This window comes from Cygnus atratus, chromosome 16 (genome assembly GCF_013377495.2).
Source record: "Cygnus atratus isolate AKBS03 ecotype Queensland, Australia chromosome 16, CAtr_DNAZoo_HiC_assembly, whole genome shotgun sequence".
Lineage (NCBI taxonomy): Eukaryota > Metazoa > Chordata > Aves > Anseriformes > Anatidae > Cygnus > Cygnus atratus.
Window position 1 is genome coordinate 483910 of NC_066377.1, and position 24120 is coordinate 508029.

The window sequence follows — 24120 nt, forward strand, 5'->3', positions numbered from 1 at the left end:
GGCGGGGTCCCCGTCCTCGGCTCACCTCGGACCCTGCGACCATGCAGACTTCTGCTACCTGCCCTCCGTCTGCGGGAACTGCAAGGCGCTCTTCATCCGCTTCTTCTACAACGCGTCCAGCCAGCGGTGCGAGGAGTTCATCTACGGCGGCTGCGGCGGCAACAGGAACAACTTTGAGACGAAGCGGGAATGTTTCCAGGCCTGCTCCCACGCCGGTAACCAGCCGCACCGGCAGGGCCCCCCCCGGGCTGTGGGGCCGCTGCTGCCCCCCGGGGCGATGCTCAGCCCGGCCCCGCTCCTGACCCGGCGCCTTTCAGCCCCAGGTGCCCGGTAGCACCTCCTCGCCTGCGCCCGGCCCCTGCCAGGCAGACGCTGCTGCCTGTGGGCACGGCCCCATCCCCATCCCCATCCCCGTCCCCATCCCCGCAGGGAGCTGTTTCCCGTGGGGCTGGTGGTGGTGGGTGCTGCTGCCCGTGGTGGCCGTGCTGGGGACCGTGGCTTGCCCAGGGACATCTGCCTGCCCGAGGGCAGGGAAGTGGTGCCCACAGCAGCCTGGCTGTCCCCTCCTGTGCCATCGCCATCGTCGTCATCATCATGTCCTGCCTGGACGAGCCCAGACCGTCCCCTGGGGCTGTGAAGCTGTCAATACAAGGACAGGTCCTTTGATGAGCAGGTCTGGGTCTTGTCCTTCCTGCCACAGGTCTTGGATCCAGCAATCCCAGCACAGCTCCTGCTTGCATCTAAATTGGTTTCCACGCCTAGTTCTGCCCTCGAGCTGCAGATGTGACCCGGCTGGGCCCTAAAGCAAGCTAACGGTGGAGAAACATCCCCACCTCGGTGCGGGGTGGTCCCCGTGCTGCCCCCAGCTCTGGGGCCGGCCGGGCTGGGCTGTGCCCACTGTGCATTGCTGAGCTCCTGCGGCCCCAGGGACTTGTGCAGCGTCCCCTGCCCAGCCAGCCCTGAGTGCGCCCCAGCACCAGGGAAGAGAGAGCCCCAGCCCGTGCCCCTCTGTGGGCAATGCGGGGGCTGCGCTGGGGGCTGCCCCGGGCCAGGCCTGCAACACGGAGACATGGAAGCAGCTGGAGACGGCGAGCACGTGCTTTATTGCTGGCAGCGGGAAGAAGGGGACAGGCCAGTTTGGGGCCATGACCACCCAGTGTCCCGGAACGACGGCACCTTCCTGCCACAGAGCTGCTGCTCTCCCGTCACGCAGCATCTGGAGGGGAGGTTGTGTTTCAGGGAGCCCTGAGGCTGCAGGGGCGAGAATCAGCAGCCAGGGTCATGGCCGAGCACTGCCAGCACCGGTGGCGTTTGGGCATGGCCGAGAGAGCTCCCTTCTGCTCCACGTCCCTTTGGGTCCCCATGCCCCAAAGGAGCACTCCTGCCCGGAGCTGGCTCTTGCTGCCCCCACGGTGACACTGAGCTGGGCCCCCCAGGTCTGAGGCCCTTTCTGCCTCCCCCCAGGGGCTGATGGCCCGGTGTGCCTCCTGGTGATGGCACCTGCTCTGCGGCCTCCTCACCGTCAGGAACCCGTGTGCAGACACGGCCGCAGCCGTTGCTGCAGCACTTCTGGCCCCAGGGACACTCCTCGTCGAAGCTGCACAGGTCCGAGCACGTCCCGCCGTCCCTGGGGATGGGGCACGCTCCCACCCTCCCTGCAAGGCAGAGCGCCCGCCATGGGGCACCCCTCACGTGTGGGGCACCCCGCCACGGAGCACCCTGTGGCTCCCGGGGCAGGGCTGGGCCACGGCTGGATCTCACCTCCGGGGATGTCCCTGCAGACACGGCCACAGCTGGCGCGGGTGCACCTCTGTCCCTGGGGGCACTGCGAGTCGGCGTCACACTCCTCCGCGCACCGTCCATCGTGCTGTGGCACCACGGCCACGTCGCGCTCTGCAGCAGGAGAGGAGGTCACCTGGCAGCTCCGGGCCGAGGCCGTGCGCGCTCATCTCTTGGGTGGAAGGGGGGGAAGGTGCCAGGGGTGGGGGCAGGTCGCAGCCCCAGGGCTGGGTGGTGTGGGACCGCAGTAGGCACAGCCTCAGCAGCCCCAGCACGTGGCTCCAGTGCGGGGTCCCTGGTGAGGGAGCGCCACGATACTCCTGTGGGAGCCCCCAGGCTCTGTCCCTGGTGGGGTGCCCCAGGCAAGGGGCTCACCTTCGAGAGAGGCAGGCGTGCAGACGTGGCCGCAGCCGTTGCTGCAGCACTTCTGGCCCCAGGGACACTCCTCGTCGAAGCTGCACAGGTCCGAGCACGTCCCGCCATCCCTGGGGATGGGGCACGCTCCCACCCTCCCTGCAAGGCAGAGCGCCCGCCGTGGGGCACCCCTCAACGTTGGGGCACCCATCTATGGGGCACTGCACTATGGCCCTGCTGTGCTGGGCACCCCACAGCTCCCAGGGCCACTAGCTAGCGCCCACCTCCAGGGATGTCCCTGCAGACACGGCCGCAGCCGGTGCTGGTGCACCTCTGTCCCTGGGGGCACTGCACGTCGGTGTCACACTCCTCCATGCACTGCCCGGGGGCTCTGTCCTGGCTCTCTGTGGGCACAGCCGCCTGCAGTCACCCACAGCCGGCTGCGGGGCTGGTGGCTCCCTGCCCACCAGGCAGAATGCTCCCCGCTACCTCCGGGCACGGCCACGGCCACGCACGCCCAGGCGCAGCCCGTGCTGCAGCACTTCTCGTCCCGCTGGCAGGCGCTGTCGTCCAGGCACTGGCTCCCGCGCCTGTGCCGTGGGTCCCAGCACGGCTCTGCCCGGGGGCACTCCCCGGGGTGCTCTGCGGGAGGGGGGGCAGGGTGAGGGCAGTCCCCCCAGATCCAGCGTTGGTCATGCTGCTGCCCTGTGCCCCGTGCCTGGTGCCTTGTGCCCTGTCCCCAATGTCCTATGCCCCGTGCCTTGTGCCCTGTGCCCTGTGCCCTGTGCCCAGTGCCCCGTGCCCCGTGCCCTGTGCCCGGCGCGGAGCTGGGGCCCGGCTGCTCGCGGTTACCCCTGGCAGGGCGCTTGCAGCGCATGGCGCAGCCGGAGAAGCAGCACTTCTCCTGCCGGGGACAGTCCCTGTCGTGGCCACAGGCGTCCTCCTCCGTGCACAGCTCCGATGTCTGCCGTGGCCTCACCTTTGGGCACTGGCCAGGTTTGTCTGAAAGAGAGGTAGGAAGCGGGGGGCAGCAGAGCCACGGGCAAGCTTTGCCATGGGGAGCGGGCTGCAGATGTCGCTGTCCCGGCCCCCTGAGGCCACTCCGATGGCCGCAGCCCCGCGCACTGTGCCCTGAAGAGGTCTGAGCACCCTCTGAGCGCTGGGCCCAGGCCACGGCAGCGGCTCCCCGCGTGCTGCAGGAGGCTGGGCAGGAGGCTGGGCCCCGCACCCGGCCCCGTGGCCGTCCCCTCACCTCGTTCTGGAGCCAGGCAGACCCGGCCACATCGGCTGCTGCTGCAGCACTTCTCGTCCCCTGGGCACTGCCAGTCTTCTGCACAGGAGGCCTGGCACGGGGCCCTGGTCCGCGGTGCCGCCTCGGTCAGGGGGCAGATCCCCGGTTTCTCTGGAAGGCAGGAGGCAGTGCGGCTGGGGGAGCCTGGGGGCGATGGTGGGAGCCCAGCAGGGTGCCTGGCGGCTCCAACCTTGGGCCGGGCGCAGGCACACGTAGTCACAGCCGCGCAGGCAGCACTTCTCCGTGCCGGGGCAGTCGGCGTCTCGCTGGCACCATTCTCTGCAGTCGTAGCTGGGGAACAGCCCCGCGCTGGCTGGGCAGAAGCCGGCCTTCCCTGCAGGGCAAGGTACGGGGTGGCAGCAGCAGGGGATGGCTGCAGGGCACTCTGCAGTGCGGCCACCCCATGGGGACACAGCCCCGGGTGCACGAGCACTGCATCCCGGGCACAGGGGCACCGCAGCACGATCCTGCCCCACAGCAGCCCTGGGTGCTACGGGCACGGCGGGGCTGCAGAGAAGCTGTCCTGGCTGCCCCACCTGTGCCCTCTGCACCGCACCCCTGCATGCACCAGCCACGGCAGCACGTGTCCCTGCCGCTGCAGTCCCTGTCACTCCAGCACCTCGTCCCCTCCTGCCAGCCTGGCACAGCCGCAGGGGCCCCGCAAGGCACAGGGCTCAGGGCTGCATGTGGGGCAGGGAATGTGACCGGGGACCGGGATACGTCTGACCCCGACATCAGTGCTGCCCCACCTGCTGCCCCAGGACTGTCCCATCCTGTCCCATCCCCATCCCCATCCCATCCCATCCCATCCCATCCCGTCCCATCCCGTCCCGTCCTGTCCCGTCCCGTCCCATCCCATCTCACTGGCCGGGGCTGCAGGCAGGCACTGGTGGCCACAGCTGCTGTTGCAGCACTTCTGTGAGCTGGGGCAGTCGCTGTCACCTTCGCACTCCTCCCGGCACGGCCCCTCCAGCTCCGGCAGCACCGCCGGGCACGCCCCGGGTTTGGGTTTGTCTGGCGGGGCAGAGCGGGCGTGAGGCTTCAGCACCCCTGGGCACAGGCGGGACACAACCCGCTGCCCTGCCCACCCCGGCGTTCTCCGGCCACACACCACCGTCCCCTCCCCGTCCCGTCCTGCAGCCCCCGGCCCCGCCGTGCCCCACACAGCCCGGGGCTCCCCGGCCCCTCACCGTGGCCCACGCACGCCCGGCGGCACGCTGCCCGCGTCCCAAAGTTGTTGGGGTTGCCCTCGCAGCCGCCGTAGGGGAACGTCTCGCACCGCCCGGAGGTGACGTTGTAGAAGAAGCGGAGCTCGCGGCCGCCGCAGGGTCCCGGCGCGGCGGGGAGGTGGCAGGTGTCTGCGGCACCGCGCCCTGAGCCGCGCCGCGGGGAGCCGGGGCTCTGGCACGGCGCACGGCTCCGGCCGGCCCCGCAGGAGGCCTCACCCTGCAGCGGCTCCAGGCAGGCCGGGCCGCAGCCCAGCGGGCAGCACTTCTTGCTGCCCAGGCAGTCCTTGTCCTCCAGGCACTGGAAGGAGCAGGGGTAAAAGAGCCCCTCCGGGGCTGCCGTGGGGCAGGTGCCGGGTTTCTCTGCGAGGCCAGGGGTGAGGCTGCGCCCAGGGCACCCCAGGGCAGTGCTGGGAAACCTGCCCGCGCCGGACCCTCCCCGGGCAGTGCCCTGGACCCCTCCTCGTGCCTCATCCCAGTCCCCCCCCACCTGCTCCCTCCCGGTGCTGGGGGCCACGGGCAGGAGGCTGCCAGCGGGGCGCGGGGCGCTGCTCTGTGGCAACGGGGATGGGGCACGGAGAGGGACGGGGATGGGGGCCAAAGGGTGCCGGGTGCGCCGGGACGGTGCTGGGGGCTGTGCCAGCAACCATGTACCTTCTGCAGGAGGGGTGCAGCGGAGCCGGCACTCACGGGGACAGCACTTGTGCCAGCCGGGGCACACCGAGTCGTTGGTGCAGAGGGGGGGCTCCAGGCGGAGGCAGCGCGTGAAGTCCCGGGGGCACGTCCCCGGCTTCTGTGGCTCCCCTGCGGCAGGACGGGGGGTGTCAGGGCAGCACCGGGCTGGCTCCAGCCTCCTCAACCCTGCTCTGCTCCGGGGCTGGAGCTGGGTCCCCTCCATGGGGGACGGAGGACTGGGGAGGGGAGCACAGCCCGGGGGGGCTGCAGGGGCTCTGCTGCAGCTCAGCCTCTCAGGGGTGGCAGCCTAGCCCAGGGGAGGCTCTGCATGGGCCCCATGCAGTGGGGTCCCTCCAGGTGACAGTGGTGGACATCCCTGAGCACCCCAACCACCACGTGCACCCCTTCCCTGCCGCCTCTCCTTCCCACGGGACAGCCCCCCACTGGCAGGGGCTGTGAGCCGCCCACGCTGCACAAGGGGGCCGGGGACCCCCAGCCCACCATCGGTCCCCCCCTTGTCACCCCCGTGCGTCTCCTCTGCCTGGCTGAGGCTCCAGTCCACCTCCCCGGGGGGGGGGAAGTCGCTGCTGCCGTTCCCCAGCGGCGTCACGCAGCCGAGGCCGCAGCCGGTGAAGCAGCATTTCTGGTCCTGCGGGCACCCTCTGTCGTCGCTGCAGGCGTTGGGACACGGCGCACGGAGGGGCCCGGCCGGGAGCCGGGGGCAGACGCCAGGGTGGGCTGGAGAGCGGGGCTGCCTGAGCCGGGGGGGGCTGGGTGACGCCGTCCCCCCTCCCCACCCTGGCCGGCTGCAGACCCAGGCACCGGGCCGGCCCTGTCTGTACCTGGCAGCGCTGCGGCGCACCGCCGGTGGCAGCCCACGGTGCAGCACTTCTTGCCAGCTCCGCACCCGCTGTCGTCGGCACAGCTCTGGCGGCACAGGGCCACCCCCGCTGCCCCTCGCCCCGGGCAGTACCCGGGGTGCACTGGTGGGGAGCGGAGGTGTCAGCCTGCGGCCACGTGTGGCCACCCTGCGCCGTCCTGCGCCCACCCGCCGAGGTGCTGCCGGCCACAGGGCAGGGCAGGAGCCCCACGGGGCAGCAGCCTGGTTTCCTCAACAGCACCGGGGACAGGGAGAGCTGGGGAGGGTCCCCCAGGAGCCCCCCTATGCTGTGATGTGGTGAAGCCTCCCCGAGATGTGGCCATGCCCCCGTGCATCAGCCGTGGTCGGTGTGACCGAGGGCTGGGACCGGTACCTTTGCTGGGGATGGTGCAGGCTCTCACGTCCCCGTCGTGGCAGCACTTCTCGGCCCCGGGGCAGGACTCGTCCGCCAGGCAGAACACGTGCAGGGCCTCCCCCACGGCCCCCCCCGGGCACACGCCTTCCTTGGCTGCAGCGGGGCGGGACGGAGCCCGGTTCACCCCTCGGGAGAGGGAACCTGCCCCCCACAGACAGTGCCCGTGTCCCCCAGGCTGCCGGGGGCTGGGGGCACGGCCACGGGCTGTGTGCCCGAGGTGGGGACGGATGGCACTGCTGCTGCCCTGCAGGGTAGAAAGCTGCGGCCCCCCCCGGCCCTGACCCCTGAAACCTCGCTGGTGGGGAGCAGAGCGGACCTGTGCTGGTGCCACTGGAGCTGCAGGGAGCTCCCCTGGCCATGCTAGGGGAAGCCAGCCCAGGGCCAGCCCTCCCAGCGGTCAGGATCCATCCCCAGCGTCCTGCTGCTGGGCACAGCCTCGCTGTCGGGGCTCCCCGGGGCACCCTGCGCTCCCCTCGGCTGCTCTGGGAAAGCCCCTGCCCGTGGCCGACGCTGCCCACGCCTGTGTGGGGCTCCTGCCCGCTGCGCCGGGGGATGCCTCGAGAGCAGCAGTTTTTGCAAACATCCCTCGCCTGCTCCTGGCAGCGCTGCACTGTTTGGGTTGCAAACAGAGACGCTGCTGGGAGGGTTTCACTGCAAACAGCAGCTGCTCCGTTCAAACAAAGGAAACTTTCCATTATCCTGACGGAGGCGTCAGGAGAGAGCTGCAGCTGGGCTGCTCTGCCCCAGCTTCGTCCCGCGCGGGGCAGGACAGGGGCACTCCAAGAGTCTGTGTCCACCACGTGTGTTACCTGCAGGGCTCCCCGAGGCAGCGGCGCCGTGGTGTGGGCTCTGCAGCCACCCGGGCTCCCATCCCCGTGCTATTGGGATGAGGGCTCGGCTGCCCCAGCCTCATGGCAGCACGAGCCAAAGAGGGACAGAGGGGGCGGGGGGGCAAGGGGAGTCGGGGTGCAAGGAGCCAGCCCCGGCTGCCCCTGCCCGGCTGCTGCTGGGTTTCCCTGTGGGCACTCACCTCCTTCCTCCCCTGGTGCAGTGCCTGGCTCTGCCCCGAGGATGAGGAGGCCCAGGAGGAGGCAAACCCCTGGGCTCATGGTGCGGCCGGGGGCGTTGCGAGTGTCCGGCGCTGAGACAGGGCTGGGTTTAAAGTCTCTGGCCGGGGTGCTGGGGGTGCAGGGTGGCTGCAGCCCGGCTGGCCCCGGGGATCCGGCAGGCGAGCAGGAGGAGGGACGTTCCCAGAACCCGCGGGCGCCCCGCCAGCCGGCCCGCTTATCTCCAGCCGAGCCGCGCTTTCGGGTCAGGATGACCCCTGGGGACAGGACAGGGACAGGACCCGGGTGGCTGAGGTTGTGCGGGTGCTGCCCCACGGCGCAGTGCCCTGTCCTGCCGCAGCCCTGCCTGGGTCTCTCACAGCCCCCCCTTGCCCCTCACCCCCTGAGGGTGGGGGCCACGGGCAGACCCTAGGGCTCAGCCCCTGCACGGCAGTGGGGGCAGCCGGGGGCTCTGCTGGCTCAGCCCCCGCGGTGCCGCCCCACAGCCAGGCTCTGCTTTCCTGCATGGCACTGCTCGGGGCCTGGGGAGCCCTGGGGAGCCCGGGGAGGCGGCAGGGTGATGGGTTTGGATGGGACAGGGTGGGGAGCAGGGCCTGCGGGGCCCTGGCACGTGGGGGCTGCTCCCTGCCCTCTCTCCAGGCCGGGTGCTTCATCTGCCCTGCCTTCATTTCCAGCCAGACTTTCACACTTTGGGATGCAAATGAACCCTTCCTTGGTGCAAGGAATCTGAGTCAACAGGTTTCTGGCACTCCTGTCCGTGACTGCCGGGACGGCAGCGATGTGTCCTGGGACCCGTCGGGGTGGTCACGGCGGGGTGGGGGTGCCCAGGAGGCGCCCACATGGGAACGGAGCCTCTCCCTGCCCCGCGGCTGCTGGAGCTGCGCGCCCACCACGGCACCTGCCTGCACCCCCCGGCTGCCTGCACCACGCCACCCCCCCGCAAACCACAGGGACGGCCAGCAGCCGGGCTGCCAGGAGCTGCTTTATTCTGTTTCAGTACTTCCAAGCAGACCGGGGGCACCTGCGCCCTGCACAGGCTGGGCAGGCGCAGCGGGAGTGGGATGCGGGGCTTCGCCTCGTGCCTCCGGCTCGTCACGGAGATGTGATGGCACGGGGTGGGAACGGCCCCAAAACGGCAGCTCCCGGTGCCGCCCTCCCCAGCCAGGGCTAGGCTGTGCCTGGGAGGGATGGACGCAGTGGTCAGTGCAGGATGAGCGCCCCTGTCCCGAGGGCAGGGGGAGCACGCTGTCCCCCCTCTGCCCCCCCAGGCTGGATCTCTGCAGCCTGGACCGCCACACGATGCCGGGCTGCTGGGACCGCGCCGTGCCTTCCCCTGCGGGCAGGGTTTGGGGCTGGCCTTACCCTGCAGCGGGGGGACGCACGCCCGGCCGCAGTCCCGCAGGCAGCACTTCTGGCTGGGGGGGCAGTCCTTGTCCTCCAGGCACAGGATGAGGCACTCGCCTGCTCCGACACCGGCGGCTGCGGGGGGACAGAGCCCAGGCCGTGCTGGGCGCACGCGGAGAGAGGGAGCGGGTGAGGGAGCTGCCCTGCCCGCCGGGGGGTTAGCCCCTCGCCCCCTCAGGAGGGGCAGGGTGAGGGGCAGCTCCCAGAGCGCTGGGAGGGCAAAAGGGGTGCTGGACCCAGCAGGGAGGGGGTCAGCGTGGCAGGGGACAGGATGGGGACGTGGCGGGGTCTTGCCCCCCCCACGGCACTGGCGGCTTTACCCTCGGTGGGCGGTTTGCAGACGTGGCCGCAGCCGGTGGAGCAGCACTTCCTCGCCCCAGGGCAGTCGCCGTCGGTGTCGCACAGCTCCTCGCAGGGCCCCAGGGAGCCCCGCAGCACCACGGGGCACGCACCAGGCTTTGCTGCAAGAGAGCGGCCCCGAGCACCATGGCCCACCCGTGCCCATGGGACCACGGCCTCGGGGTCCAACCAGCACCCCCATCCTGTGCCCCCCCGAGCCCAGTGCCAGCCCTGCCCTCTGCTGTCCCATGGGTCTGCTCCTTGGGGACATGGAGGGTCGGGGCCGTACCCAGGCAGACGTGCAGCCCCCTGGAGCCACAGCTGGGGTGCAGCCATCGCGGTGCCTGGACGGGTGCCACCGTCAGCTCTGGGCGCTGCTGCTGGAGCGTGCCCGCAGGCACAGCCACGCACCCGCTGCTGCACTGGTGAGGAGCCGTGCACCCCCTGCCTGCAACCAGGGGGCTGCAGGGCCTGCGTGGGGTGTGCACAGGTGTGCACGGAGCGTTCACACCCGGGCGGGGGGTGCACAGTCCCTGCGGGGGGCAGGAGGGCCGGGGGGGTACCTGTGTGCGGGGAGGTGCAGGCCAGGCCGCAGCCGGAGAAGCAGCACTTGCGGTCCCCGGGGCAGTCCCTGTCGTCAGCGCAGCGGCTGGGGCACGCCGCCGCACCGCGCCGCGCTCGCTTCCGCGGGCAAAGGCCGGGTTTGGCTGGAGGGGGGCAGAGGCTCAGGGAACGGCTTGGAGCCTGCTGGCCCCCCAGCACCCGTGTCCCCACGCAGTGATGGGGGGCTGCGGACCCACGGGTCTGCCACACGGCTTTTCCAGCCCAGCGCGGGGCAGCCCCCAGGCTCAGGCAGGGACGGCTCCTGCGGCCACCATCCCTCTGTCCCCAGGGGCCGAAGGGCCGGCGCCTCACCTGGCTCTGCTGGCAGGCAGCGGGCGCAGCAGCTGCGGGCGCAGCACTTCTCCGCAGGGCCGCAGGCGGTGTCGTTGCCGCAGCTCGCCCCGCAGCTCGCCCCACTGGGGCCGGCACGGGGGCAGTAGCCCGGGCTCTCTGCGGAGGGAGACGCTCAGTGCACGGCGTGCCGGGGAGCGGGGCTCGCCCTGGGCAGCCCACCGACTCCGGCCCCTGCCCTGCGGCCGGCAGCCCCCCATGCCCCGTCCCTCACATCTGGCCGTACCTGCGGCAGGGAGGAGGCAGGCGCGGACCTCCCCGCGGTGGCAGCACTTCTCGGCCCCGGGGCAGCTGTGGTCGGAGAGGCAGTACAGCCTGGTGGGGCGCAGGGGGCCGCTCCCCGCTGCCGGGCACTCTCCTGCTTTGCCCGGGGCCGGCGGGGTGGCAGGCGGCCGGCGGCCCCGTGGGGCACGGCGTGGCAGCGGGCTGGCAGCAGGGGCAGTGCCATGGTCCCCTGCTCGGTGCTGCTGGGCTGGGGCAGGAGGAAGCTCCACGTACAGGGTCAGGAGCAGCAGCACGAGGGTGCCAGCGCCTGGCATCATGGTGCTGCAGGGGGCCGTGCCACTGCGCCCCGCCAGCTGGGATTTAAACCCTGCTGGGTGGGGGCTGGCCAAGCTGCTCCTTCCCGTGGCAGTGCGGTGCTGGGACCGTGGGAGCGCTGGGCATGAACAATCTGGCCTGGGGGAGACTCCCAGGGCAGTGCCAGGCTCCTGGCCTGCGGCCGGCGCATCCTCCATGCACCCTTTCCAGGTCACCGGTGACCCGCGAGCAGCCAGCCTGGGGGATGTGGGAGGTGCTCCCCAAACCCTGCTCCCTGCAAATCCACAGTGTGGGAACGGGACGTGGGAGAGCTGGGGGAGTCTGTGCGTGCTGTCCCCACAGTGCCCACCTGATCCTCTGGGACCCTTTGGGCTGGTCTGGGGGCTCCTCAGCTCCTGCTGGCTCTGGGAGCTGGAGCAGGGTGGCCGTGAGAGGGGCAGGGAGCCAGGGCTCCTGCGGGGAGCTGCGAGGTGCACAGGAGAGCAGGGCAGGAGCAGGAGCGGGGACCAGGTCTGAGCAGGCTGGGGAGGGATGGGGCAGCATAAGGGCAGGTTCGGGCAGGGATGGGGCAGGGACGTGTGGGGTTCCCTGCCCGTGACTCCTTCAGGCTCCTGCCATGGGCAGAGTTCTGCTGCAGGGCTGGGAGCACGTGGGGCAAGGCTGGGAGCTGCTCGTGCCGTTTCGCGCACCAGCAGCACCTGGGTCTCCGTGCCACACATTCCCATCTCCCCATGCTACCACAGAGCAGAGATTAGCTCTGCTCCGCTGCACCTCATGGCCCTCTCTGAGCACGTCTGCTAACAGGCGGGGGACGTGGATGTCAGAGCAGCTGTGGGGCAGCCCTGGGTAGGGGCACAGGCTGGGGACCCTTGGAGAAATGGGGTCTGGGTTGGCCCAGAGCCCTGGGCTGCTGGAGCAGTGCTGGCTTGGGGTGGGCGATTGTCTGGTGAGACCCTTCCAGATGCCACCTCTGCCAGCAAGCAGCAGCAGCTGTGCCGATTTGGGCACATTCAGGCAGGATGAGGCCAGGAGCAGTGGAGCTGCCTGGCCAGGAGCGCAGCGGGATGGAGACGCGGCCACGAGTGCAGCAGGGAGAGGCTGCTTTATTGGTGAGAGCATGGGGGGCTGCGGCGCGCCCCGAGCCGGGCCCCAGGGAGGAGGCTGAGGCTGAAGGCTCTGAGCTGGGAGCCCAGCCAGGGGGCAGGAGGGCGCGGGGGGGCCTGAATGTGCGGGCATCGCGTCGGGCAGCAGCTTCCCTGTGGCTGGGCTGGCAGGAGGAGGCTGTGCCTGCAAAGGGAGCAGAGGGCTGTCAGGGGGACGGGGGAGCGGGTCCCGTGCCACAGGAGCCCCGGGGCTGGGCGGGTGCCCGACTGACCTCAGTAGAAGGGAGTCACGCAGGAGACTTTGCCGCAGCCGTTCCTGCAGCACTTCAGGCTCCCGGGGCAGTTGGAGTCCGTCTTGCACTGGTTAACGCAGAGCCCCAGCATGGGGATCCCTGGCTTCACGGGTGGGCAGGTGCCGGGCTTCTCTGCAATGGGAAGGGCGCAGCGTGAGACCCACCGGCCGCGGCAGCAGGGGCAGGGCTGGGCGCTGCAGCTCCCGGAGCCACAGGCAAGGCCCCGACCCTGCCCGCTGACACCTGCAGCGGAGGGACCCCAGCACGGGCTGAGGGCTCTCCCAGCCCACAGCTCTGCCCGTTGGCACTGCCACCAGCCTGGAAACCCTGGGGACGCACAGAGTCGCCCACGCGGTGTGGCAGTCCCCACGCTCAGCCCCGTACTCGGGGATGCACGGCTGGCACAGAGCATGGAGCCACGGCACGGGGCCCCAGCGGTGCCTCAGCCCCACTCTCCCCTGCTTTTGCCACAGAGAGCCCCAGCCAGGCTCTTGTGGTGCATGGCCTCAGCCTGGGCCTCCGTGGGGGCACGTGTCCCACGGGCAGCCTGCACCGTGTGGGGCTCCTGCCGTGCCGCCCCCTGCCTACTGCTGCCTGCTGCTGGGCTCCCAGCTCCGCACCGCGCTGTCCTCTGCTGCGGCACAGCTGAGCCGGCTCTGTCCCTGCAGAAGGCGATGGAGGAGCCACAGCCTCTGGTTCACATCCGAGCGCTTGCATCACATCGCATCACCATCACATCCCAAATCCTGTGTCTGTCTGCCCAGGCAGCTCGCCGGCACGGTGAGCGTACTCCAGCAGGTGGCTGCAGGGCCGTGTCCGGCGCAGGGCTGGGGATGGTGCTGCTGGGAGACGCTCCCCAGGCTCAGGGTCGGGAGGTGGAACAGTGCAACGTCCTGGGCTGATGTGGCTGAGTGGCTAGCGGTCCCCGAGGGTGTGAGGGGGAGCAGGCACAGGCTCCCCTGCCCTCTGCACCAACCCCGGCAGTGCCTGGGGAGGCTGCTCAGAACCCCCCCGTGCTGCTGGGAGGAGGAAGGGGCGAGCGTGGCCAGTGCCAGCTGGGGCAGGGGGCGCGCTGTGCCAGGCGGCCGCCCCGCTGGAGGACACCCTGATCCCGCAGGGCCCCACAACCATGCTGCAGCCAGAGACACAACGGGCACCCAGGCCCACGCTGCTGCCAAGCCCCGGGAGCCCCGGTGCTGTCAGCTCCCGGGAGCAGGGCTTGCAGCAGCCCCGGGGCTGGGGCAGGGGACCGTTACCGTTGGGCTCCTGGCAGGCCTTGCCACAGGCCGCCGGGCAGCACTTGAGGGTGCTCTCGCAGTCGCCATCGGACTGGCACCCCACTGTGCAGTTCGCTTCTTCTGTCGCTGGGTCCGGGCACACGCCGGCTTTCGCTGAAAGGCAAAGGCACACGGTGTGGGTGGGCACGGGGCTGCTGGCCCTGCAGCAGGGCAAGGGCTGCCGTCTGGAGGCGGGAGATGCTGCTTCCAGCCCCTGGGTTGGCGCCAGGGATGCTGCTGAGCACAGCCCTGCTGGGCGCTGGCTGGGGTCTCCGGCCCTGGACCCCATCTCCAGCAGGCCCTGGGGCTGGGAGCGATGCCGGCTGCTCGCACGGGGCCGGGGCCGTGCGCTCATACTCACTCGTGACATTCTGGGCGGATGCTGGCGGCAGCTCTGCCCAGAGAACCAGGAGCCCTGCGAGGACGAGCACGCTGCTGGCCTTGGGCATGGTGCAGGGGAGCCGGCTCTGCGCCTGCAGGGCCACCCCGCTGGGCTTTAAGCTCCTCTCCAGGTGGGGCCGGCCAGGCGGGAGGGGACTGCCTTCCGGGTGGCTCATAAGGAACTGGCCTGGCCAGGCTCCCCCTTCGTGCCGTTGCACAATCCCCAAGTATCAGGTATCTGCTCGCTCCTGGCTGCCGACCAGGAAGTAGAAGCCTCGAGCAGAGCGGGCGTCTCGCAGAAAACTTGCCCGGCAGGAACAGCCGCCAAGCGCCGCGCGCTGCATCGCCCGCTGCGGCACGCCGGCAGCCCCCGGCCGCCCCCGGCCCCTGGTCCTGCGGGGCGCTGAGCGGTGGTGGCCCCGTTCCGAGGCGGTGCTGGTCCCGCAGCACGCGGCCGGGCTGCGCTGGTAACGGCAGCAGGCGTGGGGCACACGGCGCCCGCGCTCCGACCTGTCCCGTCGCCACCCCAGCAGCAGCCTCATGCTCGGGTGCAGCCCCCGGCCCGGGCTGCTGCTGCCCTGCGGCGGGGAGGAGCTGGCAGCACGCTCGGGGCTGCGGCTCTGCTGCCCCTGCAGCTCACCCGGCTGCTGCTCCAGCCTCTTGTTTTTGTGCAGCTTTTCGTTACTTGACTGAAGAGCCCTTCAGGCTGCCCTGCACCTCCTCGGGAAGGCGCCCGGCACGCGGGGCTCACTCGTGCCTCTCCTGCAGCTCCCTCTCACCCCAACACAACCCTGTCCCGCAGCTCCCCGCTGCGCCCATGGCCTCCAGCAGCCCCGGGGATTCAGCCTGGCCTGGTGGCAGCACTGCTGGGGGGTTGGTTGGCAGGAGCGAGCCCCCCCATGTGCATGGTGCTGCAGGCACGGTGCTGCAGGCACGGCGGTGCGGGGGCTGAGCAGCCCCAGGCCCCCTCTGCCGCACACCCTCCTGCAGCCCACACGCCAGCTGTCGGCATTCCTGGGTAGCTGGCAGTGCTCGGCAGCACCAAGCCAGGCTGTGTTTGCCCAGGCCCAGCGAGCCAAGCAATCGAAATCACCCCGTGTGGTTGCCCAGCTCTCATCAGTGTTTGCCGCTCAGCCACTTCGTGGTCATCTACAAGTGCTACTGCAGTGGATTTAATTCCCTCAGGGTCCAGCACTGTGCTGGGGGCCCCAGGGACCTCAGACCCTTTGCTCACAGCTGCCAGTTTTGGCTCAGAGCGTTTGGCTCAGTCACAGGGGTACGACGTGAGTGCCTCTCCATGGTGCCAGTGCTGCCTGGCTGCAGGGCTTGGGCTGGACCCGCTCTGCCAGGGGGGCACCCAGAGCCTCCCCGGCCCTGTCCTGGGTACAGCCCCAGGCTGGGCCTCTCCTCCACAGGGTGGGGGGGTGAGAGCGGGGCCCTCCTGCGGGATGTGCCCTCAGCACTGCATCGGGTGGCTCAAGAGGCAGCCCCAGCTCCGGGCTGGAGCATCCTGGAGCCCTGTGCAGGCGCAGGGCTGCGTGGGCTCAGGTGGTCCCCGCTCCAAGGTCACGAGCTGTTTGTCTCGACCAGTGTCTGTTTCCAAGTAATTTAACCCCACAGTCAACAATGCAGCAAGGTGTGGAGCTACAGTAAATCAGTAACTGTTTGCGTTTGCCTGCGGTCCCCTCCCCAGCGTGGGTGTTTATGCAGTAACAGGAGCCGGAGCTGACACCAGTGCCACGCTGCCTGCGGGACGCTCGCTGCGTTTCATCGCTGTTGCAGCGGGGGCAGCCCTGGGGCGCAGCGGGGACAGGGTCACGGCCATCAGCCTGTGCCCTCGGGGCTCTCACCGCACAGTGGCTGCATGCTGGGGAGCGGGCAGGCAGGGCCTGGGCCCCCGGGGGGGTCCGAGCTCCGAACATGGCTTTTGAGCAGGGCTCTGGCCACCAAAGAGGGGTTCGGCACCGGGGTTTGGGCAGGGCAGGCGGCTGCCCCATCGCCACCGCCCGCGGCACAGCCGGGCAGTGCAGCCGGAGGTGTTCCTGCAGCGCCTGCGGCCCGGCCCCGCTGGGGATGCGCTGCGGGGAACGGCTCTGAGCCGGTGCTCCCAGCCCCGGGCAGACTGCAGGGCGGAAACAAAGGAGCTCCCTGAATAAAGGCGGCCTTGTTGCAGCCGCTGGCTCCCATGCCAGGGGCACGGCGCTCCGGAGGCCGGGGCAGGACGGGGGTGGTAGCTCGGCGATGTGAGCATTGCCCCCGACACCGAGCTGAGGGAGCAGCGCGTCCCTGCCCTGTGCTGCGCAGGGACGAAGCCCGGCCGACCCAAAGCTGGCTCTCCCGGGGCTGGGCACAGCGGGGGCCGGGCAGGGGGCAGCGCGCTGCTGCAGGTCCAGTGCTGCCCACCCAGCAGCTCCAGGGACCCACCACTATCCACGCTGCTGCACCTGTGCTGGAGCTGCCAGCAGCGCCTGCCTTTGAGGTTTATCACTCTGTTCAGTTGGCTGATCCTATAACTGCTCTTATCGTCCCCTTTGGCTCGTAAAGTCTGCAGAGTGCAGGGTTTCCTGGGTACTGGTGGTGAGTGAGGTGGAGCTGGAGGGCTGTGAACGTGCAGATGCCAGCAGACAAGCTGCACCACAGCAGCCACCACCATGGAGGACAGGAGCAGACGGGAGCCCAGAAATGCACTTGTGGCAGGGGACAAGGAAGAAACCACGGAGGGAGCCGTGGGGAGCAGGGCGAGGTGCCTGCAGGTTTGCCTGGAGGTGATACCTTGACCCCCGCGGGACTCTGCTGAGCGCCTGCTCCGGCTGGATCTGCCTGCAGCCAGCAGGAGCAGCTGGAGAGGGACTGAGCATGCTGGTGTCAGGCTGGGCGGCAGGGCGAGCAGCTGCGCTGGCTCCAGCCCACGCAGTCGGCATCATTTTCCAGGAGACAGAAATACTTTGGCTCCCATCGCCCACGCACCGCGTTTGGGATGCTGCCGTCCTTGCCCCGGCTCTGCCAGGTGCTTCCTCGACAGAGGCTGAGGACAGCCCCGATGGTTCAGGGGGCTCCCTGAGGCTCTGGCAGTCAGCCCTGTGCCAAGGCACGTCCTGGGCAGGATCCTGGCGGAGGGCTCGGAGGCAGCAGCCCTGCACCCCAACCAGCTCTTCCCACAGCAGCGGGTGGCAGCGCCCTCGGTGCAGACCCTGCCACACGCCGTGCCCAAGCCCCCGGGTGACCGCAGCTACTCTGCGGGTGGCAGGGAAGGTGCCCAGGTCACATCTCCTCCCTCGTGGGAGCACAGTGAGCGATTAAAGGGGAGCGTTGCTGCACCAGGCAGGGTGCCCCAGGGTGGGCAGGGGCACAGCGTGGCAGCACGGCAGCTGCCCGCCCTCCCCATGCCAACACAAGGGGACGGGGCGAAACGCGGACACCCCTTCCTCTGGGCTCTGGCAACCTGCAGCTCTGGGGCTTCCTTGGCGGAGGACAGCTGTGTTCACAGGCCGATGCCTGGGGAATTCTCTGCCCCTCTGGGGCTGGCCGTCCCACCCATCGAGGTGCACCCACGGGCAGGAGGGCTCCCTCCATGCTCCCATGGTCACCAAGCCCTCCTCGCCCCTGCGCTGCCTGCACGGCACAGACCTTGGTGGCCCCCCTCGGGGCTGCGGAGCCAGCAGGCAGTGCCTGGCCCCAGCCTGTCACAGGTGCCCGGGCTCTGCACCGCCGCGATGGTGCTACCTGCTCGCCCAGCCGTCAGCCCGGCGTGGGAGCCCAGCCTGTGCCAGCCCCGCAGCGCCCCGCTCTGCGGCACCCCGAGAGCCACGGGGACCCCCTGCACTCACCCATGTTCCCGGTGGCCGTGGCAGCCGGCTGCAGCTGCGTGCACAGGGCAAGGATACCCACAAGCAAAATGCTGGCGGCTTTCATGGTGCTCCCCGAGGACGCCGATGGCTGGTGCGGGTCAGCAGGGGTTTATATCTGCGCGGGGTTGGGGAGGGGCTGCCACGCACATAACCTTTGGGTACTGAAACTCTCAGTGCGTTTCGCAGCTGTGCCCGAGGCAGCGGCAGCTCTGTGTCGTGCTATTACCTGAGAAATCATTTACTATGGCCCCATCCCAGCCCCAGCAGCCAGGCTGCAGCCAGGGTGGGGACATGAGCACCCAACAGGCATCCTGCCCTCGGGGGAAACATGGGCCATGAGCCAGGGCCCCAGGAAGCCCAGATGAAGGGGCTGGATCTCTCCAGCTTGGAGAAGAGGTGACAGAGGGGACAGGAGGGCAGCCAACAAAGAGCAGTCTCCTCGCCAGAGCTGTGGGACTCATCACTGCAGATGTCAAATGTTGCCCAGGTTTGGAAAGAGATGAGACAAGCTTATGGGACAGGAGCCTGGTGTGGGACTGTAGAAGGACACTCACCCCAAGGTGATGGCCATGCTGGCTGCATGGCACAGGGGCGTTTTGGGACAGAGCGGCTGGGGGTCTGCCCAGGGCTGTGCCCACCCTGGAGAGCTGGCGCCTGCGTGCCCCAGCCTGGTCCTTTTCCCCCATCCAGCTGCATCCGCCTGCAGATCCACGGGTGACCGGCTCCTCATCGGTGAGCATGGCCCGAGGGGGAGCAGAGCGGGGGAAGCTGGTGTGACGTGCGAGGCTGGGAGCACCCACTCACCCTGTGCCATGTACCGTGCACCATTCCTGTGCGGGGACAGGCGGGCTGGGTGCCGTCACGCCGGCGGGCTGGGCGCGGGCAGCGGCGGGGCCATGTCCCGGCAGACGGCGCGGCTGGGTGCTGCGGCGGGGTCACCACCGGGGCTGCCGCTCACCCGGCCATGCGCGGGGATGGGAGGAATGGGGCAGCCAGCAGGCAGGGAGGCTCGCGGGTGCCAAGGCGGATGCCGGCCGCAGGGGCTGCCCCAGGGTGCGTACTGCTGCCTCCAGACACCTGCGACTGGGAGGGGACGCCCGAGGTTAACGGCGCGGGGAGATTACAGAGAGCCCGGCGCAGCCAAGCGTGCGAAGGGTGAGCAGTGCCGAGGACGAGGTGTGCTCCAAGCCTGCTGGGCCCTGCGGCACTGCTGCTGCTGCGCCCCGTGTCTCTGTAGCGGGAGATGCTGCCGAGGGTGCGCAGACCCACGCGGGAACCCATGTCCCTGCCTGCGACCTTCATGTCCCCGCCAGGCACTGCACGTGGCGCTGCGGCCGATCCGCCCCCAGGCTCCTCTTGCTGGTGGTGGCGGGGCTTGCCCACGGGCAGAGGCACCCAGCTCGCTGGGCTCGGCAAGCAGGAGCCGCACAGGGGCTGGGAAACGAGGCACATGCACCGAGAGCGGTGCCCCCAGCATGGCTGCGGGTGCACGGGGGCTGCAGGTGGCAGCTCCGGCCACGGGGCTGGGTGCAGGTTTGGGGGTGCAGCTGGGCGGGTGGGGCTACAAAGAGGCGCCGGGGGGGCAGCCTGAGGCTGCGGTGGATGGAGAGGGGCAGGCCCTGGCTTCGGCCAGGTGGACAGGGCTTTGGTGGAAGGGGCCTGTTCTCTGTCCCACCCGGTGCGGTGTGCCAGAGGTGCGGTGCTGGGCATGGAGAGCGAGGCCTCGGCTGGGGACCAGGTGCGTGGGAGGGGGGGACCCGCTCCCTGCCTGGGCTCTTCTCAGCCCACCTGAAAACAGGCATCTTTGTGCTGGGGCCGGCATGATCTCAGCTGTCTCACGGGAGGGATACACCTTCCCGGTCGTATTTCCCTGCTCGGAAATTCCTGTTTGCGTCATTCACCCTTGGAGCAGCCAAATGCGCTCGTTGCTGGAGGGACTGGGTCTGAAACAAAGGGAACCTGGAGCAAGGAACCCGCGCCCGTCAGCGCAGCCCCAGCCCTGTCCCCGCGCACAGCCCGCTCAGCGCCGCGCTGCCTTCGCCTCCCGCAGCGGCACCGCTCCTGCGGCTCCCGGCTGGGCGCTGCCCGCAGCCTCCCCCTCGTCCTCCGGGGGCTGCGGGGCCGGGGCCGCCGTTAGCGGGGCGGGGCGGGGCGGGGCGTGCGGCTAACGGGGGCGTTTCGCCGCGTGCCCGAGCCCCGCAGCTCGCGGTGCCGTGAGGCTCCTGCGGGGCCCCCGGGCCGCGGGGCCCCCCACGTTGCCCTGCCCCGTGCCCCGTCCCGGCCGTGCCGTGCCGAGCCGTGCCGTGCCGAGCCGTGCCGTGCCGGGCCATGCCGAGCCGAGCCGAGCCGAGCCGTGCCGAGCCGTGCCGAGGCGTGCCGTAGCCGTCCCGAGCCGAGCCGTGCCGTGCCGAGCCGGGCCGGGCCGGGCCATGCCGGGCCGAGCCGAGCCGTGCCGGGCCATGCCGAGGCGTGCCGTAGCCGTGCCGAGCCGTGCCGTGCCGGGCCATGCCGATCCGAGCCGTGCCGAGCCGTGCCGGGCCGTGCCGAGCCGTGCCCGCGGGGCTGCCGGGGCTCCTCGCCCGCGGCCCGCTCGGCAGCCGCCAGGTGAGGCTGTTGCTCCGCCAAAGCGGGCGCGGGGGCGGCGGGGCGCTGCTCGGCTCTGCCCGGCCCCGCGCTGAGCCCGCCCGTGCTGAGCCGTGCCACGGGCCGTGTCCCGGGTCGGGCTGGGCCGAGGCGTGCCCCGTGCCGGGCCGGGCCCCGTGTCCCTTGTTCCGTGTCCCGTGCCGGGCCGGGCCCCGTGCCCCGTGTCCCGCGTCCCGCGTCCCGTGTCGTGCCACATCCTGTGTCGTGTCATGTCCCGTGCCGGGCCGTGCCGTGTCCCGTGCCGGGCCGTGCCCCGTGTCCCGCGCCCCGTGTCGTGCCACATCCCGTGTCGTGTCATGTCCCGTGTCGGGCCGGGCCCCGTGTCCCGCGTCCCGCGTCCCGTGCCCCGTGCCCCGCGTCCCGCGCCCCGTGTCGTGCCACATCCCGTGTCGTGTCGTGTCCGGGCCGTGCCGTGCCCCGTGCTGTCCGGCGCTGTCCCGTGCCGGGGAGGGGCAGGAGCCCGGCGCGCGTTGCGCAAGGCCCGGGGCAGGGCTCGGGGCTCTACAAAAGCTCCGCGGGGCGCGGGCGTTGCGAGGGCAGCGCCATGAAGCCGGGGTCGCTGCTGTCGCTGCTGTCGCTGGTGCTGCTGGTGGCCCTCCTGGCCCCCCGGGGCGAGTGCCGGCCGGACTCGGAGCTCGTCCTGGCAGGTGAGCCCGCGGGGCCGTGTGGTAGGGGCACGGCTGGAGCGGACGGCCTCGAAGGTCTTCTCCGGCCCCGACGCCTCGGTCGTTCTGCGGCCCCTCTGCCCCTCGCCCCCGGTCAGGGCGCGGCCGTGGGGCCAGAGCTGGGCTGTGACGCTGGGTCCAGACCAGGCTGTCCCCACTGCTGGGACGAGGGGAAAACCTGCTCTAGACCCCAAAGCCAGAAGGAGGTCTGGTGCTGCAGTGCCGGAGTAAGGGGTGGTGGCGGGTTTGGAGCATCTCCAGTGGCTCTCGCAGCAGCGGCGTTTCCGGCAGGCGCTTTGCAACGCTTCGTGTACCCACACTGCTGCCGGGCGCTGGGTGCCAAGGGCAGCACGAGACCTGCTCTCTGCTGCGGGGCAGAGCTGCTCCTGGCTGCAGGGGCCAGGCTGGGGGCTGTGCCTGGGCTGGGGACTCTGCCTGCCTGCTGTAACCACCCCCCTCGCCCTCCTAGGGAAGCTTGGCCAGTGCCCTGCACCCAGGAAGACCCCCAAAAGCTCCTGCGGCTACTTCTGCTCTACGGATGAGGACTGCCCGGGCAGCGAACGCTGCTGCAGCAACGGCTGTGGACAAGAGTGCAGGCTCCCCATTGGAGGTGAGGGGGTCCCGTCCCCCCAGCCCCCTGTGGCCCTGAGGGAGCCTGTGCTCTGCTCTCTGGGTGGGGGCTGAGCTGGGTCCTGCCAACCCCTGCACCCCATCCTGGCACGGGGCTGGGATGCGCTGGTCTGTGCTCCTCCGAGCTCTGCCTGTGGGGGCATCTCTCACAAGGGCTGGTGTGGGGCCCCTGCACGCCGTCTCCCCCACTCTCAGCCCCTCTGGTGGGGGGACCCAGGGGTGCCCACTGCTCCCTGCCTGCAGAACCTGGGGCTGGGTTGGGCTGGGTGCGGGTGCGGGCGGGGAGGGACTGGCAGGGCCCTGACCCCACCGGGCACCCCCAGGAAAGGCAGGTTTCTGCCCCCGGCTGGCCCCTGACATGATGACCATCTGCCTGGTGGAGTGCGGCAGCGACAGCGACTGCAAGGGCAACGAGAAGTGCTGCAGCATGGGCTGCCACGTCCATTGCGTGCGGCCGGTGCCAGGTAAGGGTGGCCAGGGGCTTGGCGGGAGGGGGGGCTTGGCCCGGACAGACCCTGTGGACACGAGTCTTTCTCCTTACCCGCAGCCAAACCAGGCGTCTGTCCCAAGAGAAAGGTGCTGCAGACCTTAGTCCGTTGCAACAGCACCTGCAGCGACGACACCGACTGTCCCGGCAACAACAAGTGCTGCTTCACGGGCTGCAGCCGCGGCTGCATGCCTCCGGCCAGACGTAGCAGCTACAACCCGGCTGCCGTCCTGCTGGGCTGGGGCTGGGGCTGCCGCCAGTGTCCTGCTCTCGTCGCCAGCCCCGTGCTCCAAAGTGACATCTGCCGCTTGCCCCCGGAGCACGGCCCGTGCAGGGGACACTTCCATCGCTACGCCTACAACCCTGCCACGGGGACGTGCCGGGTGTTCTTGTATGGCGGCTGCAGAGGGAACGCCAACAACTTCGAGACCCTGAAGGAGTGCCAGCGGGTCTGCCAGAGGGGTGAGAGGAGGGCGCTGGGCTGGGCTGGACTGGGCTGGGCTGGACTGGGCTGGACTGGACTGGGCTGGGCTGCTCCTGCCCAGGCGGAGCAGGGGCCGGTGGCAGGGTGGGAGCGTGGAGCCGCGTTGCTCCGCTGCCAGCTCCGGGGAGGCGCGGGCGGGGGCCGAGCAGTTCTGAAGGATGTGAAGGGCAACGGAGCGTGCAGGCGGCTGCTGCTGAGAGCTGCCCGACGTGAACCCGCTGAAAGCAGCCTCGCAGGTCCCGGTGCCGCGGTGGTCCTGGGGCCACCCACCCCTCCCCGCCTCCCGGTGCTCCCCATGCCACCGGTGCCTGGGGTCGGCTCTCCCCGGCGGTGTCGGTCTCGAGCCCGCGGGTGGCTGGGCAGCCCCGAGCCCCTTCCCGCTGCCCACCCGCCTGCTGCAGCCGGGCTGTGCCGCAGTGGGACCACAGCAGGGAGGCAGCAGCTACGCTCACCCGGCCACCGCGCGCCTGGGCACCACGCGGGGACTCCGTGCACTTCTGCTCGGTGATTCCAATCAGCACGCAGCTCCGTCCTGGGAGCGGCGCTTGTCTTTGGTGAGAACTAGGCGATACTGTTAGGAATAATAATTTTGCAGCCTGATTATCAAAATATGAAACCTGCCAATCCTAGGCTCTCAGCCTGCACAGGAGGGACAAAAAAGGCGCGCTCCTTGCAGGTTGCCTTCCCGTTTCTGTGCCAAATGCTTTTGGCACGAGGCGTGCACTGGGGAGAGCAGGCTTGGAGGGGGATGCTGGCAGTGCCACAACGGCCCCCCATGGAGGGGAGGCAGCACCCTGTGGGTGCTCTCTGGGTTGTGACACTTGTTTCCTAGCACAGCCGCGGGCGGTTGGGGCTGTTGGTGGTTGAATGGCAGCTGTGGCCGCTCCCTTCCCCTGGCACTGTGGGGTTCCGGGGAGGCTGTGGCCCTGGCGTGGCACAACAGCAGGACCAGGAGATGCTGCTGCCTCCTCGGGGCACCCGCTCCATGTCCCTGGAGAAGGGGCAGCCCCGGGGTCAATGTGCTGGGGGTGAGCTGTCCTGCAGCCTGGGGCTGGCACCAGCCCCCACAGCTCCTCAGCCCTGCCTGCACGCCCTGCTCACTGCCCTTCCTTTCTTCCCAGGGAGAGCCAACGAGTGACCCCGAGGGGATGCCGCAGCCCGGCCAGGTCTGCAGCGGGGCCGGCCACTGCACCCTGCCCTCTCAATAAAGCCGCCAGGATGCCTGGCTTGCAGCATCGTTGCCATCTCTCTCTTGCCTTCCCGCCGCGTCCAGGGGCTGCCAGTGGCACCATGTGGCCTCGTGCTCCCCAGCGCCGTCCTGCTCCCCCTACATCCTGGGGAGGGTGTGGGGATGGGATTGAGCCCCCCGACCCCACCGCAGACCA

The 24120-nt window shown here is 70.4% G+C and overlaps 3 protein-coding genes across 3 annotated transcripts; 1 reads left to right on the forward strand and 2 right to left on the reverse strand.

The window, feature by feature from the left end:
* Positions 1 to 1155: 1155 nt before the first annotated feature.
* Positions 1156 to 7729, reverse strand: LOC118258413 (balbiani ring protein 3-like). Its single transcript, XM_035567195.2, has 14 exons — positions 7651 to 7729; positions 6579 to 6713; positions 5372 to 5454; positions 4615 to 4951; positions 4289 to 4438; positions 3615 to 3758; positions 3386 to 3535; positions 2986 to 3135; positions 2623 to 2775; positions 2418 to 2537; positions 2155 to 2292; positions 1762 to 1893; positions 1521 to 1655; positions 1156 to 1216 (listed from the first exon to the last, which is right to left on the reverse strand). Exons 1-14 carry the CDS (start codon positions 7727 to 7729, stop codon positions 1206 to 1208), a joined length of 1917 nt encoding a protein of 638 aa, XP_035423088.2. The 3' UTR covers positions 1156 to 1205.
* Positions 7730 to 12126: 4397 nt separating this feature from the next.
* Positions 12127 to 14046, reverse strand: LOC118258388 (WAP four-disulfide core domain protein 2-like). The gene is made up of 4 exons (XM_035567156.2): positions 13959 to 14046; positions 13577 to 13711; positions 12300 to 12452; positions 12127 to 12211 (listed from the first exon to the last, which is right to left on the reverse strand). The coding sequence occupies exons 1-3, from the start codon at positions 14044 to 14046 to the stop codon at positions 12301 to 12303; spliced, it is 375 nt and encodes a 124-aa protein (XP_035423049.1). The 3' UTR covers positions 12127 to 12211; position 12300.
* Positions 14047 to 21007: 6961 nt separating this feature from the next.
* LOC118258414 (WAP four-disulfide core domain protein 3-like) lies at positions 21008 to 23972 on the forward strand. Its single transcript, XM_035567197.2, has 5 exons — positions 21008 to 21116; positions 21604 to 21744; positions 22088 to 22228; positions 22312 to 22713; positions 23857 to 23972. The coding sequence occupies exons 1-5, from the start codon at positions 21014 to 21016 to the stop codon at positions 23871 to 23873; spliced, it is 804 nt and encodes a 267-aa protein (XP_035423090.1). The 5' UTR covers positions 21008 to 21013; the 3' UTR covers positions 23874 to 23972.
* The last annotated feature ends 148 nt before the right edge of the window (positions 23973 to 24120 follow it).